General features: G+C 37.7%; 1 protein-coding gene across 1 annotated transcript in view; it reads right to left on the bottom strand.

Moving 5' to 3' along the window:
- The window catches only part of ARSB (arylsulfatase B), a 63,969-nt gene that overhangs the window by 15,179 nt on the left and 26,474 nt on the right, over positions 1–22,316 (bottom strand). The window contains exons 5-6 of the mRNA XM_064438653.1: positions 20,409–20,652; positions 12,197–12,267 (exon numbers count right to left, since the gene is read on the bottom strand). Coding sequence (XP_064294723.1) covers positions 12,197–12,267; positions 20,409–20,652 — 315 coding nt within the window. The remainder of the gene's footprint in view (positions 1–12,196; positions 12,268–20,408; positions 20,653–22,316) is intronic.

Raw genomic sequence — 22,316 nt, 5'->3', positions numbered from 1 at the left:
CCTTCAAAAAAATCTAGCCCCACATGGGGGATATGTTTCTGGACTTCAGGGACCCAAATTCATGCCCTGAGTTACCCTGATTGTTACAAAGGGTTTTGAACTGCCACGCCCCATTTTTCAGGAGAGATTTCTTCCCAACAGACTGTCTGAAACTCTAGGATGGAGGTTTTCTCCATATTTTCCATTTCACATCATAGAATACACACAAATATTTTGAATGACAATGAAAGAAATAAGCCTTTAATTTGGTGATGCAAGATCTGGATGGGTTTGGGTAATTTCAATTTCTACTCACACCAAATTTGTACATAAAGCTTTGAATTTATATAAGAAAGTAAGCAAATTTAGTGAGTACACCATTTGGAACAGATTCTTTTTACTGTCTTCTAAATTTTAATTCAGTGATCTATGTGTTTTTCTAGCATCTATAGATGTGAAATATTCTGTAGGCACAGGGTAGTCTTCATTTGCAAGCTGTCTGGTCTATAGTTTGATTTGCAGGCAGTCTACAAATACATACAAATTAAGGACTGTACATTACACCATAAAAAGCCAGAATGGTACATGAAAAAAATATCCAGATTTGCTTCAGTATTTGCCAGTTTGGAAGTACCTGGATCTTGGGAGAACAGACAGAAGGTGGCAGAAAGGTTTAATGTGGGAACATAAGAACATATAAAAACCTTTCAGCATACAACATTTCTAGTGATGTCATTTTAGCAACTGGAAATCTGTACTCCTCACACTGTTCAACTGCACGCGTAATAAAAGTAGTACAAATCTATGGACTGGGTCAGAAACGACACTGGATTTCCATTCTGTTTTAATTTCTTAGCTTCATGTTTTTGGATTAAGCACCAACACGCTTTATCTTAACAAGAGATTTTTTTTTTTTCCGCCTAAATATCAGGAAATAATATATTTAACAAGGTTCAAGTTTTTAATATATACATTAGACCAAAGCGGTTATAGCATTGAGAGCAGTGAAAGTACTATATTTTTAATTTCCACTGACGAATATTAAATCAAGTCTCTTCCAAACACTCTGAAAATCACGACTGTCTAATGTAGTAATGTAATTTATACAGTCCCTAAAATCTTAAACCAGACAGATGAAACAACTACTCACCTGCAAAGTAAGAGCAAGACTACATTTTCAAAGAACAATTTTTATATAATGAGGTATTTTTAAATACTTCATTTGTTTGTAAACAGTATGGATACACATGGCTGTTCTCCATAAAATTATAAATTTCTCTCCCCTATAGCTACAGAAGCATAAAAACTCTTTGATACTAGTAGATGAGGATCCCCCAGGCAAAACTATCACTTGCCCATAAATAGAAAATTTTGCAGTGTTTCACATAGATGCATTAGAAACTTTGTAGATGGTGCTGTACTGGGAATTTATTTTTAGCATCTTTTACAATGGAAACTTCACGACAAAAATTATCTTTTGCTAGACTCAATTCTGTGAAGCAGCTTGTTGCTTAGTTTTGATTGAGAAATGCACAAGACAAAGCAAGCTCTAGAAGGAGTTTTAAGAATTTCTCTCTGTTGCTCTGGCAAAATGCGTATCTTGACATGAATGCAACTCATGTTCTTCCTGTTCTTTCTTCAGCTCTGGGATCCAGTGCATACCAGTCAGCTGGGGTATAATCAGTTCTGGCTAAGAGTGCCAATCTCACCAGGATCGGTTCAATCCTCTGTAAATTGTCTTAAAGTCTTTATTGATAACTGCTGAACTTCAGCAAACCTCAGTCAATGAATTGTCAAAATGAAATTAGAGGTATCTTCCACAAAATGCAGGAAATTTTTAAGGCTTCCTGGTTATAATGGATAATGCTATAAATGTCTAGTCTGTTTTTTCTTGGGATATATGGTTTGAAGTAACTTCATTGTGTTTTCTCTGAATAACTCCTACTTCCATGACTAGAATTTTGGGAAGAGATGGAGAAATGGGAAGAGATGAAGAAACAGGCAGGAGAAAATATTATGGATACTTGTTGTAACACTTAGTCACCATCATCCAGAATAAAGCCAAAATTTAGAGCTTACTGCATGTCTCAGAAAATACATATATTTGAAAGTCTTGATCAACACTTGCTTTATTAAATTTGTAGCTGGTTTACATCCACTGCAAATTTAGTCTTTCTGAGAGAAAATCTACAGGGAAATATAGAAAAAAATATTCTTCAAGTACAGGAAAAGTTAAATATCAAAGTTTTGGTGTCTGACTTCAACAAATGAACAACACTCTGAGCCAAACAGATTATTCGTACTGTTTTAAGGAAAGTCTATATAATTATCTTGTTTGTGAACAGACTGTTTTTGCATAGACATTGCTTGTTGCACATTAACAAACCTATAATCAGTAGGTTATTTAGTGCTTCTTAGTCTTATGCCTTCTTATGAAGCACCAAAGGGAAAAAATCTCATCCAAAGCTAAAAGTTAAAAGGCAGCTTTGAATAGCACTGTCTAATTAAGGAGCATTTTTCCCCTTCACAATAACAAACACCTTCAGTATGAGAGTCGAGCAAGTTCTTCATGGCTATTTCTAGGCCTATTGCAGTGCTATGGACTGCTGTTGTTACTGATGGTCAGTACTACAGAAGACAGACAACTCCTCTCCCCACTGAAGAGAAAATGTTGCTTATTTTTGAAAAGCCTCAAAGTCACATGATGCACCTTCCTCCACCTACACTTTTACCTCCTCACACAGATGAAGCCAATTAATTTTTGCTTTTCTTCTCAGTCTTTTAAAGCCAACAGTTTTTGCTTCATGTTTATAACGAATAAAATAAAATATCTACAGTGTTTCTAAATGATAGCTCAATAGTAGTGATGATTTTTCTACTTCATTTATGTCTGCATGACTCTGTCTTTGCTCATCCTCACTCATAAGGTATATTTTTGAAGGTGCCTATGCGTTTGTAGGTCTGATGCCTTAATTAATGTGAGGGTCCATTAAAATGGGACAGAAGGAAGAACAAACTTGCCATAACCACTTGGAAATGTGGATGACTCTGTGGGCTAACAAGGCCTTTGCATATATGTACTTTTAGCTGATTTCTCCTTTTTTGAACTGTGACATACAGTGCAATTATTTCACCTCAACAAGGAAACTCTGGAAATGTCAAGGGCTCTTCCTGCCTCTACTGTGACAATGAATTAGTGAAGAAATAAGGGGTTTTGCTACTTCACTGAGGGAAGACATTTTGTGACCTTTTGCTGCTTTATGGCAATAATGAGTTTTCTACAAAACTCTGAGTCTTTCTGTTACTTTATTAAAATAAAAATGTTTGAGGAATAGCCATGACCTTAACCTTGGAAGAATGAATAGAATACCAATCTTGAAGAAACAGATGAGTCCTGAGACACTATAACTTCCTACCATCGTGTTGACAAGGCATAGGGCTGTGCCGTAGAAAAACTCACCCAGCGAAGCTCACCTATCTTAATTCACTTAGTTGAACGCTCTTAACATATAGATCCAATATTATCCCTTCTAATTTCAGTTTTCTCATAGTAATGTTTGATTCCAAAGGAAATATTCATACTAGAATATCATGCTCAGTCTCTTACCTTTCAAAATGCATACTCTTCTTAACTTAATTTCAACAACAGTAAGCATATGAAAATACTCTTGTTCTTTTTTCAAAGTATTCACCTTGATTTTTACAACAGATTATATCTTTACATAAAAAGACACCACACAAACAATTTTGTGCAATCCAGAATTACTCATGGTAGCAAAACATCCCTGTGAACATCAACAGGGCAAAGCATTTATCCAGATTATTACATTCTTATACAATTACAGAATAAAACAAGTAAAGATATTCTGAATAAGAGCAAACTTATTAATACAGCCTACAAGGCCAAACACATCACAAAATGAGAGATTTTGTTAGCTAGGCTTTCACTTTTGACAGAAAAATAAGAAAAAAATAAAAATCTTATTTTTTCCTGGAAACAGATTTGAACTGAATGGAATAGTATTTACGAATTATTGAAGACATCAAAGGTCATGTTGAGATGGCCTTATATGTGGAACTCCCACACCCCACCAGCACCACTGTAAGGTGGCAGTGTTCAAAGTAAAGAGAACTGAGCAGTGTATAACCTGACTTTAACATCCTGGGCACAATTAAAATTTTACAGGTTTCTAGCTCAGAGATACTTTAGTTGAAAAAATGTAATCTAACATTTATGTCAAGACCTGCGTAAAAGTAGAAAATGTTAGTGTCACGTTCCAATAGGTATAGAATATAATGAAGCATAAAAAAGAAGCCGTGCTGAGGGATTTCCGAATTCTAGTCAGGATACTGGCATTAGACACTTTATCAAGTGACTTATATTTCTAAACTCTAAAGGAGATTATCTACATCCCAAAGGAAACATGGGTATTAGTATTTATGAGGCTCACCAAATGTGCAATCCCCACACACTTAGTATTGAATACTGCAGTGATGGATGGTTCGTTCACAATGAGATGCAGGTGGGCTAAGAAGCAAGGCAACATATAACCACAGGCCAAACTTGCCGACAGCAAGAGCTACACCCCAGAAACTTCATACAGCCAACAGCCAAAAGAAGACCACCACTTACCTCTGATGTTAGTGGCAGCAGAGCTGGCTGGAATGGCAGCCTCCCATTAGGGAGCGGGGCAGAGCTCTGCCCAAAACTGCCAGACTAACATGAAAGGCACCACGTGAAGTAACTGAGGGCCATGTACTACTCCAGGGTCACATGTTGGCAGCTCCTGCCTTATAAACTTACGGGGCATCATTGCAATTTATGATTTTTTTGTAATGAAAAGATAAGAGTCACTATAGTTAGCATGAATGCGTACAATTTTGCAGGGAAATGGAAGTTTGGAGAAGCAAAGGAAGTGTCTGCCTTCTTCCCCATTCTTGACCATTCTCCCTTTCCAGCTGTCATGATGTAAGCTCAGTCAGCAAACCATACTGGTCACTTTTCTGCACTTTTTGACTCTGAGAGTGGATTCTGGGTCTTAGCCTGGCACAGATCTGGAGACATGGAGTATATTTATCCCATCTGAAGCCCACAAAGCACACTCATCCGTGCATACCTACATCTTCTGTTGCTACTGAATTACTCCATTATCAGGGATTGTTTTCTCACTTTTTCACTTTTTTTTTTTTAATAATTCTAAACCAGCTAGATCATCAGTAATAAAACAGTAATAACAATTCTGGCCTGCAAAGTCTCAGGAATCATCTTTCACCTGTGCAAAACAAGTAATAAATGGGGCCTAAAGGAGCCTACAATGTCTATTCCTTATTCAAGATGACTAATTTTGGTATATGTATGGATATAATATATAATGCTACAGCCATTTTAATGCAATTTTAATGCCCATGAATGATACATCAGTCCCAGAACTGAAATGGTTTCTCTATTGTAATTTATCATATGTTCATTCTGAATAGAGCAGATCTAGTCCCTTATACGCAATCATTTATTTTGGCAATTAATAGCACAATATATGAGGTAATGCCTTTTTTCAAATGTCAAGAAAAGCCATCTAGAGTTTGATTAATTTTGCTCAAGGCAAATATAAGTTTGGAGAAAAATGTTTTTACAAGCTCTCTGTCTTGGATGTCTGCCTCTACGAATAGATATCTTCAAAATAAATTTACTACAATTACTAGCCTACAATTTTATTATGCCTTTGAAGTTTTAGTTTATGGTTAAGTCTGGAATTTTAAATGAAGGTAAAAGTTTTTTCAGCCTAAAACAGCCCCACCCACATATTTACTTTGAATACATCTTTCTAATTTAAAGAAATTCAAACTTTTTTTGAAGAGAAAATGATGTAGTAGTCTACAATGTATGTAGTCTACAAGATTTTGTGAAACTCACTGAATTCATTAATAAATTCAGCAAGTCAGATTAAAATATAATACCGTGTGTACCAACAGATTCTGATTAACAACTCTGAATTAAAAGGTGCATTTCCTTTCACCATGTCATTTAGTCCTTATTCTCAAAATAAAATTGCCTCTTGTGGGATATAAAGTTTCAATACTGCTTCAAGACAGGCCATCAAGCAATGTGTGGTCAGAAATACATTTGGTTTAGCAGTTAGGGGAATTTAGACTTAAATCCAGTTGGTTTTTAATTCAGCTGCATCACCAAAACTTGATGAAATGCCATAAGGCTGTCTAAAAGAAAGCAGATCTTTCACAGTGGAAGAGCTGATGTCACCCACACAGCTGCCAAACCACCAACTTGGCTTTTTTGTTTTTTAAAGACAAAGTTGCAAAAATTGGGCAAAACAATTTTGGGTTTTTTTCCTTCCAACACATGTAAATCAGATTTTTGATTTATGCAACTTTTAATTGCTTTATGCATTTTATTTGTGCTTTCTTAACCTATACATTACAGAGAAAATTATACTCTGTTTCAAATTATTTTAGCTTTCTGTTTTTAATTCTCTTATTTTTACTACCAAACTCTTAAAACTAACAGAAAATGTGAATGTTTCAGACCCAAACCTGGAAGACAGTGGATTTTTCATACCAATGTCCTGCTTTTACGCAATTGCAAACTCTCTAATAAATTACAAATCTGCACTGAGACCCAGTGATTGAGATATATATTCATCACCTTTGAAAATAATCAACAGGGTGATGAAGAAACAACCAGAAAGACAGGAGGGAAAGGAGCAACCACCTCTGAGGAGCCTGGGTCCAGATCCATCTGCAAAGCTCACCAGACTGGTTTAGTGCAGCAAGGAACCAGCAAGCGTAGTTCCCCACTCCTTTGCTCTGGGGCCCTGGCTGGCAGCCAGACAGCCCTAGGAGGGTTGACTCTCCCTCTGCCTCCACATTTCCAACTGCACAGCCCTCCTCACCCCCGCCTTGTGCTGCCTCTGGGATCCAGCAGACCCTTCAATGAGCAGATTCAACCTATCTGACAGACGAAAGCCAGGCTAGCAAGTTGGATCAGTCCATGGAAGTATCCATGGAGTGCCAGAATGGATGCAAAATAAGCATCAAGAGCATGCAGCTGGGAATGGGGAGGAAGGGAAGCACATCCCCATCAGAAACCTGCTGGATCACTTCATCACGTTTTATGAAACAGAAACCTCACAGTTTAATTTCAGAGCAAACAGAATCAGTCTCACCTGTCCCCCAAACTTCCTTCTAATCCTATCCTTTGTGCCAAAATGAATGCTTAGCTATATATCCAAGACACATCCAAAAAAACAAAAAAAAAGGGTGATTATTAACATCTGAACCAATATCCTGACCTGGTTCATAGCCTGGCTCTGTGAGAAGTTTTGGTGACCTGCAAGAGAGATGATCTGTGGTGAGGTGCTGTGGGAGGCAGGATTTCCTCTTTGGTAGCAGTAGTGACCCGCACTAGCTTAAACACCATGAAACTACTGCCTGCGGCTGAGGTTCCCTGGTGGCCTGAACTGATCTAGCTGCCGGCCCTGTGGCCAGTCCCTCCATCTGCCACGAACCACACATTCTGCCCCGCTCCCAGTCAAACAGCTACATGGCAAGTTGATTCAGCTGGCTGATGTGGTAGAAGCCTTTCCTCCTCTTTCCCCCTGACACCCAGAATAGTCTTAAGGCTGATCTGGCAGAAAACTCATCTTGTCGCCATGTGATTTCCAGATCCAAGTCAAGGGAAGGAAGAAAGGATGGGAGAAAAGGAGAGGACAGGCTGGCCATCTTGGCAATAGTTCACCATCAGACAGGCTTCAGTACGAAGACCGTAGCCCGCTCTCCTCCTCATCCTAGCTTTTGGACATCCCACCCTAGTTTTTCACTCCACCATCTCCTCCATTACACCACCACAATTGTAGGTCTGCCTTGCAAACCAGATCAGTTCATGGAGAGATAAGATTGTTTTTAACCCTGACCACTCCACTTGACTGCCACAGGTCAGAGGGAGCCTGCAGGCAAAGTCTGCAGTCAGGGACAGATCTCCCTTTATTAGCACTGAAGACAACAAGTGAGGAATTACAGACTAAAACACTGCAGTATGTTTCAGACTACTGGAAAGGTTTACACTTGAATGAAGAAAGTCTGCCCTCTGAGAGAGAGGACAATTACTTGAAAAGAGTCAGTGAAATAAGACTTATCATTCTTCTGTAAAATGGAACTGCAGACAAACGAGTTTATAGTGTTTTCCCTCTCATGCTATTTAGTATTAATAGGAGAGAAGTACAGTACTTTGATACAAGACTACTGTAGGGCTATAGTAATTACCATTGGATACAAGCTCCTCGAAAAAGGTAAGCAGATGCTGATCAGTAGACTCATCAGATCTGCTGGAGTAACTGTGGCTGATTCCCAGAGATTAGAAACCAGTGCTCAGTCTGAGAACCTGAAAAGTTGTATGATGTTACCCCAGGACTGGTAAACATGCAGGTCAGGGTCAGTTCTAACAGACCAGAGCAGCAAAGATGTAGTTAGCTCTGTAATCAAGATAGCATGTCCTACCTTTAACTTAGCATTCTGTTGATTACTTGGCTGTAACAGTTGAGTTGACACTGAATTAATTACATCTTTTGCACAAATTCTTCCCTGAAGGGATGCTTATTTTGGTGTAAAAATCTGAACAGAACAAAGCTCATTTTTCCTATTTCAAGTAAAAAAAAAATTAATCAATGAATTACATGAGACATCCCATCATTCTTGCTACTAAAAATATATAGTATCAGTTTATTCAGACATAGGTAAAGATAAATGCAACCATTAAATAAAAATATTATGCTGAAAGAATATATACGTTATATGCAAAAGCATTCAAAAGTTCAGGAGAACTGAACCTGCACTGAGTGCAGGTACAACAGTAACTTAATGCCCTACGTGTGCACAACTACAATAGTCCAGTGTCTTTCTTAATAGCATTATCATGAGAACTCGCCTGATTATCCACAACATCCTGAAAATTTTTTTTTGTTGTGTTTAACAGTATCTTGAGATTTAATTTCCTCTTTGCTCTTCTGCAGGACTCTGCAAACCTAAAGATCTGGTTAATCTGTATCTTCCAGCCATTATTTTACTTTCTAATTAAATTTCAACAAAAAATAAAGTATAATATGAATACTTCATCTGACACAAGATGACCTACGTGGTGTGATTTTTCAGCAGGACCAAACCAAGGGCAAGATGGGCATAAAGAAGGCCAAAGACTACACAGGAGGTGACAAAGAACCCAGCAAAACATACATGCATATATTTTAGCATCAGAGACAAAAAAGTACTCTGATCTTGAAACAGTAAGGACAAGGAAACAACAAACAGTGAAGGAAAGAGCAAGACTCCAGAGTGACACACAGTTCATCACCTTGGTGATAGAAAGATTATATGGGCTGTTTATTTTAAGGTGTGCTTTCTTTTTAAACACAAAGACAGCCATGATTGCTGAAAATATGAAAGTACTTATATATTCCAAGCTTCGTGTCTCTCTAATCTATCCATTATAGAGACACCAATATAGTTTACCTGGATCTTAACTGGATCTTAATTCTAAACTTATTCCTCAGTTTGCACAAATGAAAAGCAGACACTAAGCAGAAATTGGCAGAGTTACACATGTATATAGTTGCTCTTAATAATTCAGATTGTTAAATAGAAATTTTAATCCTTGTATGACTAACCATAATTTCACTAGCTGGGTCAAAACAGAATAAAAAATAATACAATGACTCATTCTGCAAAGAACAAAACCATTCCAACATCCAATTTATAAGAAATTGAGCACATTATAACAATAGATAAAGCACAAAGAAAACTGGATTTCTTGTCCCCAACAGTGGACTATAAATTAGCATGCTCTGTTGCATTAGAAACTGTACAACAATTGAAAGAACAGTGATCTGAAAAGGTATAGTTTAATGTATATTTTGTCATGTATAACAGTGATACATCTTGTCAAAACTACCAGAAATACAATTACTCTCAAACACTTTAAGAACAGTATCATAAAATCAAAACTAGGAAAAGTGTATGGTATACTAATTTGGAGGTGAACTCTACCTGTTCCTGACCAAAAGTGCTATTAAGGGAGAAAATATAAAACAGGTGGCACAAAGTAACTTGCCAAAATTATAGGCCTTTGCTGAGAAGAGACAGGGAAACCCTATATGGTGCAGAAAGACATGTGGGTGAAGAGTTATATTTTTGTTTTTAATGACTCCAGTTTTGAAAGGTACATAAAAACATTGTAAATTTACAAGCAAGCATACCCCTTCCTCTGTTCATGATGCTTAGAAGTCCAATCTCATCCAGCACAGAAGTTCCACTTACTACATCTTCTGCCCACAGACACAGAATCATATAGGTTGGAAAAGACCTCTAGGATCATCAAGTCCAATTGTAAACCTAACACTGCCATTTCATCACTAAACCATGTCCCTAAGCACCACATCCAAATGTCTTTTAAATACCTCCAGGGATGGTGACTCAACCACCTCCCTGGGCAGCCCGTTCCAGTGTTTGACAACCCCTTCAGTGAAGGAAATTTTCCCAATAACCAATCTAAACCTCCCCTGGCATGGCTTGAGGCCATTTCCTCTCATCCTATCGCTTGCTGCTTGGGAGAAGAGACTGACCCCCACCTCACTACAACCTCCTTTCAGGTAGTTGTAAAGAGCAATAAGGTCTCCCCTCAGCCTCCTTTTCTTCAGGCTAAGCAACCCCAGTTCCTTCAGATGCTCCTTATAAGACTTGCTTTCCAGACCATTCACCGGCTTCGTTGCCCTTCTCTGGACATGCTCCAGCAACTCAGTGTCCTTCTTGTAGTGAGGGGCCCAAAACTGAACACGGTATTCAAGGTGGGGCCTCACAGTGCCGAGTACAGGGGATGATCACTTTACTGCTCCCACTAGCCACACCATTTCTGATCCTGATGGCCTTCTTGGCCACCTGGGCACACCGCTGGCTCATATTCCGCCCGCCTGCCCCACTCCCTCCCCACATCTCACTCATTGCAAACAAAAAGCAAGGACACACTATATGTAGCAAACAGTGAAGGATCATTAGAGCATGACATCATGGAAACAATACAGGGAAGTGTTTCCTGAGCTTAGGCTCCTGAAAACCTCATTTGCTCACCCCCCTTCTATTTATACCAGGAATTTGTCTACTCAGACACCTCTGCTGAGCTCAGTCATGGCAGTTTCCACAAGGAAAAGATGGTTTCTGAAGTATGCCTGAGAATACCACATCAGGGCATAACATTGTACAGGAATGCTATGACTCACTGAGCATCCTTTGAAGGGAAATTGGAGTAGCTGCACCTTAATTCCATCAGCATGTAGAAATTATCTGCAGGCAATGCTGTCCAGCCAGCACTAGATAGGCACAGTGTTGTTCCTTCCAAGAAAAGCATCAAGAAAACAGATGTGCATTGCAGAAGGCTACCTTACCCCTTTCCATCCAATTACTACAGCACAACATGTATCTATTTTGTAGGCCACAGATTACTGTCCCCACTGCACTACTTTTCCTCTGCCTGATTTACTACTTTATTTAATTAAATACAGAAATGCTATAAAAACACTAGGGAAAGGACCTGTTCCAATGTTCTGCATGAAAAAAATCACTGCTTGAAATGTTTGTAGTCCTTAGCAAACTAATAATGTTGAATCATAAAAACAGATGGTACTTAAAGAGCTATAGAATTGGCAAACTCAAGCTCCAGTGCATGTGATTATGGCATTAAAGGTCCAACCCATGTGATTATGGAACAAAAGCAATCACAAGGCTTGGAAATTCTCAGCTTCCCACACTCAAGTTTCCCATTTGCAAGGTCATATTATATAGATATATCAAGATGTGCTAGGGCAAGCACTTCATTGGGAGCTACCTGCCAACCCGAAGCACTGAAGATCAGGTTTCATAGGGTTTTTTTGGCAGTGTGCCTCCCTGTGCACCTCAGGTACATGGCTACCCCTCAACATTTCCATGTCCCACAGTATTTTATTCATTACTCAGCAATGCTACAGAGCCCTCTGAAATAAGAACCAGGAATTGATCATGATTCAGTAAGTACTTACAGCACCTGGGGGATGACATCTCTGTATATTAATGCTATTTACTTAAAAGCAGAAGGCAGCCTAGTCTGTTTCGTTTCACCTAGCAGGAAATACTTAAGAATGATTCTTCAGAAGATATACTATATTTCAATCAGTAGCGTACTCACATGGGAAGTCATCCACAAACATGGGGTCTATGTTATGCAGCAGTTCCACTCTGGGGGAAGGTCTTCCTTCACTAGGAGATATTTCAAAAGGAAACGTTAATTTCCTTCTACAGCTCATTAGGATTCTGTATGTTTTATTATATATATATTATATATAGTCATGCTAATACAGAATGAGCTTATAACCATAAATTAATTGCTATCAACTTTAATCTGAATGCTCTCTTCCAGCCTAGTAGCAACAGCTTTTTCCCCTATCATTCTTCCCTGGCTTCACTGGTGTTTACTGGGATTATTCACAAGTTATAGAGTACAGAATTGGCCATACCAAATCAGGGTTTTACAATAATCAGCTTCAAAAATAATATTTTGGGGCATAAGATGGCATGGCACTTTCTATGCTCTCTGCAAACCTGAATGAGTGCTGAAAGCATTTTGGCTGGCTGTCTCAAGAAACATAGAGGCATTGGATACCCCTCAAAAAACCCACCTTCCATTTGTAACTGAGGTCACAGGATTATTTAAATACTCTGAATCTTTCTATGGGGGAAAAAAAACCAAACCTTTTTTTCTAGCCATTGACTACACAAGGATAGTGTGGAATGAGCCTCCAAATTTATCTGTAAATTTTCTGAGTTAAGAAAATCCCAGTCCTAAAAAACTGAGTAAAAGAAATTTACTCTTTATAAAGGGCAGCAGGAGTAGGAGGACATAAAGAACTTTGGCTACGTCACGACACAACCATATTTTATTATTTGACAGTGAACTTAAACACATATTTTAATAAACTTCCAAATAACTTAAATTGTTTTCTTCTTCATTGAAATTTTCATTGTAAAACTCAAAAATTCAACCAGGGCCCCTAAAACACTTGACATTAAGAATAAAAAAATCAGGTAATATAAAACTTAGTGGAAACCTCAAAAATGGCTGTTATTTTAATACATAAAATCCATAATTAAACAGTATTTACCTGTAATTTAAAATTTTCAGTAACAACTACCTAAAATTAATATTATTCTATTCCATTTCTAAAACCATTTCTGAATGCCACACATTTTGAATAAATACTAAATTAACAAGGATGATTGGATAGAAGATTAAATGTATGCAGATAATACAGCCTTGGAATTAATCCAGAGGAAGTAAATAATTAACCTACAGTGTTAGTAATTCAGTGTATAAAAACTGCCACAAAAACGTTTTTCCCAAAATGTGTGTGAAAGGTTGTACTCCCCTTCACTGCACTCCAGTATCTATAGTAGTCACACACCACTATAGTATAAAGTCAGGAATGCCTGACCTTATTTTACCAAATTTTATGTTAGATTTAATGGACTCTTACTCTCTCTAGGTGCTCCATCTACAGCTGTGGTCAAGTGTGCCTTTCACCATCTGTTTATAGGTAACAGTTACATGAACCAGTTAGCACGAGTTAAACTAGGATGTGAATTTATATGCATATGGATGACTCTGCAGTAACTGCTTGGGGATATACTCTTATTTTGCAGTTTCTGAGTGTATCTATGTTTTTTCAGTGTCCTTTTAAAAGAAAGCAGACACCCAAACTATGCAAAGTAATCTAGCATCTTCCACCAGGGTCAAATACAGAAGAAAGAAGTAACTGACTCCTATGTGCTTCTCCTGTTTATACATCTAATATTCGTACATGACCATGTTAAGTAGGAAGTCAGAACCGTGGATATTCATGCTGTTCAAGCAGACTAGTATTACTCTCATATCATTAAAGGTAATTTTCTTTATGGCTTTTAATCTGGAGGGTGGATACTGTACACTAAACATGGCTATGAATGTTATTGTACAGCACGTAGAACACAAAATCTAAATATTACACCTGCATTTATTTAAGTTTTTCATGCTGCAGTTGTCATTTTTGCTGAATCCATTTTTTCCTGGGATAGAATATTGGCATCAGTAACCTGGAAATGTGATTTGTGTATAATCATGAAATATATATACTCCCTGAAGCTTATGGCATTAATGTATTAAGCTCTTTAACGCTATCAACTGGTACTGAACTGCTTGTTCATTTTGGGTGTTACTCTGGTAATTCTGTTGCAAAAAAAAAAATATGGAGGTTTATAATCAGCCTATATTATTTGCAAAACAATAGCCAGAGAAAAGAAGATGGCATTGCACACTGAAGAAAGTGGCTGGATGACAGAAAAGGACATCAGGAATACAGAAGTGACATCCTGGGGACAAGTAGAGAATTTACACTTGTGGCAGAGTTTGCTTTCTCAGAGCCTAAACTCTGTTCTCCTTCCCATTTATGGAGCTCCAGGCTGACCTTAGCTCCCTCAAAACCACAACCTCAACAACAGATTCACCTTGGCAGATGTTCTGCATCAAGAATATAGCCAACAGAGCTAGAATAAGAAAGTAATAAGATTCTCTAGGGAATCCTTCCTTTGTATTTTAGTAGCTTCCAGTGTAACCATATCTTACAATACTCTAATTTTAGAATATTTATTTTTAGACTCCAATATTCTAATATGTTGCTCCTCTCCCTAAAAATAAGGAATTTTTCTTATGTCAGGTATTATTCTACCATGTCTGAATGACTATTTAATTAAGCAGTTAAAAGGTATCGTTTTCCAAAAAAAGCCATCCATGTAGGAAGATCTTCATGAAAACATGAACTAACTTCACAGTTGGTATGAGAATCACCTAGTTTATGCTGAGAACATTGCTCTGTCTTCTGCTTTGCCAATTTTCTAAAACACACAAAAAGATCTATTACTCCTTAGTGAATGTGAACAAACACGTACATGCGACCTTTCACTTTTGTTGTTGTTAAATAGGCAGAAGGTGTCCTCAGGAAGGAATCCAAGGTTTTCAGGGTAAATATGTTTATCTTGCACAAAAACATCCTCAGGGTCACTCAGCAAAATCTGAGCCTTTATAACCTTGCCATATATTGTACTTCTTTGGGTCATATCTGTACACGCTTTCCTGAAATAATTATATTTCATATATGCTTGAAATAAACATTACTGTCAGCTTTACTTTGCTCTTTCTTCAGCATTAATTTATACCGCAAAAATGAAAATTGGTGTTTAATTCCTAAAATGAATGTAACCATTTGGTACAAAAGAATTCAAACTGGTCTTGCTCCATTTACTTCATCTGGTCAATTCTGATATTACCAACATTACAAAAATATAAAACTGAAAATTGCCCTGCAAAATGTGTGAGTAAAACTTAAAAACCTATGCTTGCTAACAAGATTTGAAGAAACATTAGTATTTTGACTGCATTTTATCCTGAATCTCCCAGAGCTTATCACACTGCTTCATGTGCTCTGCCATTTGGTTTTCCATTTTCCTGCTAATGCAAAATAAAATGTTTTTCCTGAGAGTAGACATACTAGATATTCAGTTCTGAAAACCAAAGTATATAAAAAAAAAATGTATCAACCAGGACAAATTTCTACATAAGTAAAATTATTTTGTCTCATGTCTCTGTTTCAACAGAGTAGCAAGCATCTGGAGAACAGATGTTTCTTAGAAATGGAAGTGCCTTTTGAGATACTTGCTTGGAAACATGCAGTAGATTCCTTGACTAGTTGCATTTTAGTGTTGTTTTCCATTAATTTTTCTTGCTGTTCTCAGTTACTATTTTTGTAAAATATATTAGTGAAATTATCCTGTATTTCAAATTTCAAATACCTACAAGGTTTTAGAGGTGCCAGCTGTATTGTAATCTAAGGTAATCCATGGTAACCTAAGGTATTAGGAAAGTGTAATCTACTATGATTTATGTAGAAGGTTTATACCTGAGATTGGAATGGTCTGATAGATGTCCAAAAACGGGTTCATACAGTGACACTATCCTAAGTTATTCTCAAAAAGCAGTTGGGGGCATTAAAGGGAAAGTTACATCTAAATCCAAAGGTACTTGGAGGAAAACAAAGTTTAGGAACTACTGGTCTAAAGGTATGCTGCAACAAAATTTTGGATGGAAAAGTTTTTTTGGTGGCCTACTATCTTTTACAGTACGAAATTGTACTAGAAAGGCCAAGATTGGTATGAATGGACAAAGACTGGCAAGATCTGCATGCAGAGACAAGGCACGAACACCCAGCAGGGAAAGGACTCTCATAATGGCCTGCATTAACAACCCCCATATTAGCAGATCAGCAAGACCCCAACACATCTAAGCCAGTTTCACATGACAGGGAAATGGGGAGACAACACTGATGGCACCTGGTGACTCACAGAAGTGGAACAGGACAGAGAAGAAGCACCAAAAGGGTACAAAAAGGCATAACCAGAACGTGTGCATGGTCACCAACCTAAGAACACAGATTTTAGAAGGACTTCATAGCTGGAGTCCCTGGACCTCTGCATCATCGCGACAGACCCTGGGCCTAACATCTGGTCACAAGCATCTTGGTGCCTGGCTGCCAGATAGGTAGTCTGAAAACCCCTGCCCTCATGCCTGGCTGCTGGGCAGACTTCTTAGACACACACCTTTTGGTGAATGAGAGTGTCAGACTGTGAGAGTGTAAAACCTCCTTTATTTCAGTTTCTATTTTAAATAAAAGCATATTCCTCTTTTTTTAGGTCTCTCATTGACACAGTGTTGCAACAGTATTTCCTACAGTACTAAGGCAGCAGATCTATTTGGGAAGACAAGACAGGCTTTTGAGTTCAAAGTCCCTGTCAAAGATTAAGTAGCATGCAAATTTTCACCTAAGAAAAGAAGTTCAAACAATGGGAACAAGAACATTGTATTTCCTTAGTTTCATGCATTGTAGGAAAGAATCATAAATATAGCTAGCTAAAAAGAATGCAAAAGATAATTTTGTCTGCGAGAAAAATGTGCTCCTGAACTTTACCTTTTCATGACATTTGTTCCTAACCATTAACTTTCTTCTGGTTCTTCAAGTTAAAATTAAGTAGAGGAGGCATGAAATGAACAGTTGTATGCACGTGCGGTTTTTGGCACTTCTATTTACTATAAGAACTTACTATCAGTCAGTGTCATGTTAATGCAATTCCTAATTTGGACTGGACTACCAATCAGCTTCAAATCATTACAGAAAGTTCACTTTGGTCTAGGATTTTGGAATTTATATTTAGGATTTCAAAATTTATATATCTTTTCTACATTATTTATATAATGATCTATATTAAAAATTATATATATATATGTAGTTATTTTCAGAATTATATTATTTCTATTTATTACATAAATATCATTAAGAACACATCCTTTGAAAACTTACCATCTTTAGACAGAGATCAGGCACATACTGAAACAGATCCAATATTTTTTGGCTTCTGAGAGTATCTGCATTGTCTTATATATTCTTTTGAATCAAGATTCCAAATTTATAACTTTTTTCCCCTCTGATTACACACATATGAAACAGTAGGCTTAGGATTAAAGCCCACCAAGAAAAAAAACCCCAACCCACAAGAAGTATATGCAGCTACTTGTATTAAACTGGGCTGAAAAAAAACCCCAGGTGTAACACAGTGATTGGCTATTAATTTGCTTTTTTCAAATGAAGTAGAATCTTAGCAAAATTTAACTTCACTCATTATGAGCAACACATTTGAACTTTCCATCAGATGTCACCAAAAGGGCACTCTGCCTTCTTTGTTTGCCATCCAATATTCAAGTGACCTTTTGAGTTATGATCATGAAATTTAATACACTCATTTCTCTTGATTACATGGGAAAATCATGTGAAGTTTGACATTTCGGCTGCAAGGTCAGCCAAAGAGCTGCCTAACAGTTCACAAAAACGGACTTTTTTCTCCCCTCTGGACAGAGACCCTCCGGTTGGCACTACTGAAAGAACTGGAGGTCACCTACTCCCTAGCGTTGCCAGTAAACACTGCATTCAGTTCCTCCACAAAGAGGTAAGATCCAAGTGCCAGGAGCATGCAGGGGATGCACAGCTGTACCTATCCTTCCCCATGTATTATCTTCCTGCTGAAGTAGCCTGATCTGAGAAGATCAGTCCGTGACAAAGAATACCTGGTAGAAACTGAACCTGAATTAGGCAGGAATTCTGCTGGTAGCTGGAAGAGAAGTCTATGGTTTAGGAGTACCCCACAGTCTTGCTGAATCTAAGTTTTCCCACAGTAACATCAGCATATAAAACATTTTACTGTCTCTGGCTGGACAGGAGTCTCCATTCGTTCCTGGCAGTTAATGGTCCCTGGCCTCAATTATACATATCCTTATCTTCTTCCACTTGGAAAAGAGCCATTCAGTACACCTGGGCACAAGGCCATGAGCTCTCTGCAAACTCCAGCTAGTACAGACAACCACCCCACAGCTCCTCAGAAACTAGGCAGCACTAAGAAAGAAATCAAGCTTAGCAGTTTAAAAACTGGGGGTGGGTTTTGGGTTGGTGTTTTGTTCTTTTTTTAACTTCAAGGTCTGTAGACAGCTAACCAGGGACAGGTAGACGGGCTCAACTCTGCCTGCTCTAACTCTCAATTTCTCGTCTCAATCCCTAACTCAAACACTTGCTGCTCACACTTGTTTAGAAGCTAACTCCTGTAATCCACACTCTAGGACGCTAAGACACATAAAAATCAGTGTTTATCATAATGCGCTATGTAGAAAGCTGCAGAAAATAGCTACATTTCTCCTGCAAACTGGGGTGAGAACCCTGAGAAGGGGATAAAAGGATATAAAACACATAATATAATATTGTCCGACTGTTATAAAAACAGGACAAAGAGTATCAAAAGAAACAAAACACTAATTTTCAGATGAATGGCATGTAGGAAACAGATTTGCCAGTCCTTTTATTCTGCATTAGCAGTATTTAACTTTCCATCCTAAATGATTCTTATGTGAATTAAAACTATATTAAAAGACTGACTAAAATACATATAACTTCTCAGAACATAGACAATAGGATTTAGCTCCATTAATGAATACATTTCACACACCACAGATGAGGGAGAAACAAAGGAATTTAAACCAATGTCATCGTGCAATTTCTGCAAAACTAAGGGTTGGTCACAGAAGTCTAAAATTCTGCAGAATCTCAGGTTTTAGGGACTTTGTGATCCTTTTTAGTAGAATAAAAGAACATTAGAATAAAATAAAAGCTTTCAAAGATTAAGGACTGACTATGTCTCAACTGAAGATATTAAAAAGGGACAACACCAGAGTTTCTTCTGATAGTTTGTTCTAGTGAAAAAATAACCTTTCCCAGTTAATGCCTATTTAATTTATTCTTTTATATTCTGTTCTACTTACTCTGCTGAGCCCAATGCACCAGTAATAAGCACATACTCAGATGTGCCCAGAGCACCCTGTATCCAGCATTTGTGATACCATTTTTATTATTCTTTTCCAGATTTAACTAGTTTTCTCTTTTAATGTAGAGAAGACTCCGTTATCTGAACTAATGGGGTTTGGGATATCCCAGTTAATTCAGACAGCATGAGAAGTGCACAGTGTCAGAGAGAGCCCAGTAAAAATCACTAGCTTAGTCTCAGTGACAACCCAACGGAGCTAAGTTACCTCTTTTACCAGCCATCTAATCATGTCTGCACTGCACTCCTGAGTGCTCCAGCTTGCTTAAATCAGGCACAACATCATGACCTCTCAGGAACCAAGTCAGGCCTACTTTTGTACTCAACCTCATAGGCTTTCTGAGACAGTGGACTGCATCATACAGACCTATTCAAATGGTTACATTTGGAGCCAGCCTGTACTGGTGCTGTACTGAAGCTAACAAACCATCAAAGTGGAATCCATGCTCAGTAAGTCTAATGTCTGCATAGATTTCCCACATGTTCAATTCCAGATGCATACTGTAGAGACAGCCAACTGGGCTCTGTAGAGAGCAGGGCTGGGTCCATAAAATTTACTAACTTGTACTCCATGCTGTGCAGAAACAGTTAACGTACTTCAGGATCACAGAGCGTTCTTGAAAAACTGTTCCATGTTTGTGCATTGCTGTGTCCACACTGATAAATTCAACATACCATGTTAAGGCTCTGTGGAGGTTTTGCATCTGTGACCACGATTGATTTGCAACCTGGGTAATTCTCTCATGGATAGCAAAGTTAACTGCACTTACACCTTCCCTTTTTTAGGGAAAGGAACATGAAATATTCCCCCCTGACCAGTTCCAGTTCTGTTCTCTGTGCTGATAAAATTCTTGTCATACCAGAATGCTCAGTTGGCGATTTGACATGCACATTACCTGATAGCTTTCCAAACATCAAAGCCATCCAAAGGCTTAGTGCCTTTGGTATGTCCTCCAGCAAGGTGCACCAGCGTTGGCAGCCAGTCAGAGATATGGATGAGTTCATGACTTTCTACACCTTTTTGTTTCAGTAAAGGACTTGCAACAAAGCCTACTCCTCTCACTCCTCCTTCCCAGAGGGTCCATTTTCTTCCTCTCAGTGGCCAGTTATTCCCACCTGCCATAGTCTGTCCTCCATTATCTGAAAAAAAAGTAATTAAAGTGAATTATTGGTAAGAAAAAAACAGAACAATCCTCTCCACAACATTTATTCATCCATCTGAAAAAATATTTTCACAATATAGGTATGTCATGCAAGTACTTGCATGATGCTGTTAGTGCTCATACAATATGTTGCATGTTCAGAGCATGTCAAAAACATAAGTTAATTCTTGCCAGAGACTTACAAATTACTACAATGAAAAGTTATTGCTAGGCAGAAATTATACTGTACTACAAGCCAATGATTTAGAAAGACTTTAAGAGCAACCTCTGATGTTGATTCTAAATAGCAATAGACACCCAAAGCTTCCAGAATAAAAGACTTTTAAAATTTAGTCCCAGCTCCTTTACAGACCACAAGAAAAGCTGCTATCAATGACATCATTAGTACTCAGAATACACTGTTTTCCAAAGCAGTGAATTATACTTAAAATGGAAAACTGTTATTCCAGTGTCAGGATAATACCTGTACTCCTAGCTTTGAACCATTTTTTCCCTAGATTTTTAGGCAGCCACATTGATGTGTAATGTCACATAAAACAGGCATTTCCTCAGGCAGAAGATGAAAGCCCTAACAAAATGAGCTGAAACTAGTTAAAATAGTTGAAGCGATTCAGAAATATACTGAATTTATTGTGTGTGCTGAGAACAACATACAAGAAGGTTACAGATGAACTTGAGCTGTGACTACAGTAACTCATAAATATCTACAAAAATTAGAGATAGTTAATGTAATTCTTTTTTAACTCTCTCTGACCAAGCTTCCACACTTAAGATTAAAATCTGGATTCCTGAAGTTAACAGTACTAATGATTATTTGAGGTTACTTTTAGTACTGTTGGAGATGTTCTTGTTCAAACTTATTGTGATGATCTCAGAAGAGTCATTGATGGCAATTCTTTTAAGCATAGCTTTTCTGTATTTTAATAAAGTTAAAATTATTTGAAATAGTAGTTGTTGAACTGACATTCAGTGTAATTTGACATGTTTATAATGTATTTTCTGATTAAAAAGCAGGAATTTGAGGGAAGAAACAAGAAGTACATGTCCAACACCTTACAGAATAACTTTATTGTAATGACAACACAACAAAATTATCTCCCTTCTGTTTCCTTAATTAGGGATCAGTGTAACTGTGAACTTCTTTCTACTGCACACAGAAAACCATTTTTGTTCTACTAAGGAATAAACTAGTGCATTTCTCTGTGAAGACTTTAAAAGGTGGAAGCCTAGGCTAAATGAAGCACTTGGAAAAAACAGCATGGTTTGAGAAGTGTAAAGTGTTCCATGGCCCAATTAGCTTGCAGTAGGGCTGCTTGTGTGTCCAGCACTCTTGGGTTAAAAGTAAATAAATAAAGAGCTTTATTGTCTTCAATGTGAAATTCAGGCAACCACATACTTGCTACCAATATTTCCCACACAACAATGTTGAGCACTGAGATCTGAGAATTTAAGCAGTTGCCAGTTTAAAAAAAGAACAAACAAAAGAGTTTCAATGATTCCTACTACTCTTAGTGTAAACAGGAATTCCTGTCAGTGATACTTATGGGACAGAGCCTTCAGTAGTTTTTAAGCTTTGGTGGCCTTAGAATAAAAAGTATCTTATCTACACTGTATTAGAGCACAGTTCAGACATACAGTGGG

The sequence above is a fragment of the Phalacrocorax carbo genome, chromosome Z, assembly GCF_963921805.1.
Source record: "Phalacrocorax carbo chromosome Z, bPhaCar2.1, whole genome shotgun sequence".
NCBI classification, from domain to species: Eukaryota; Metazoa; Chordata; class Aves; order Suliformes; family Phalacrocoracidae; genus Phalacrocorax; species Phalacrocorax carbo.
This window is presented reverse-complemented; position numbering and strand designations above follow the sequence as displayed.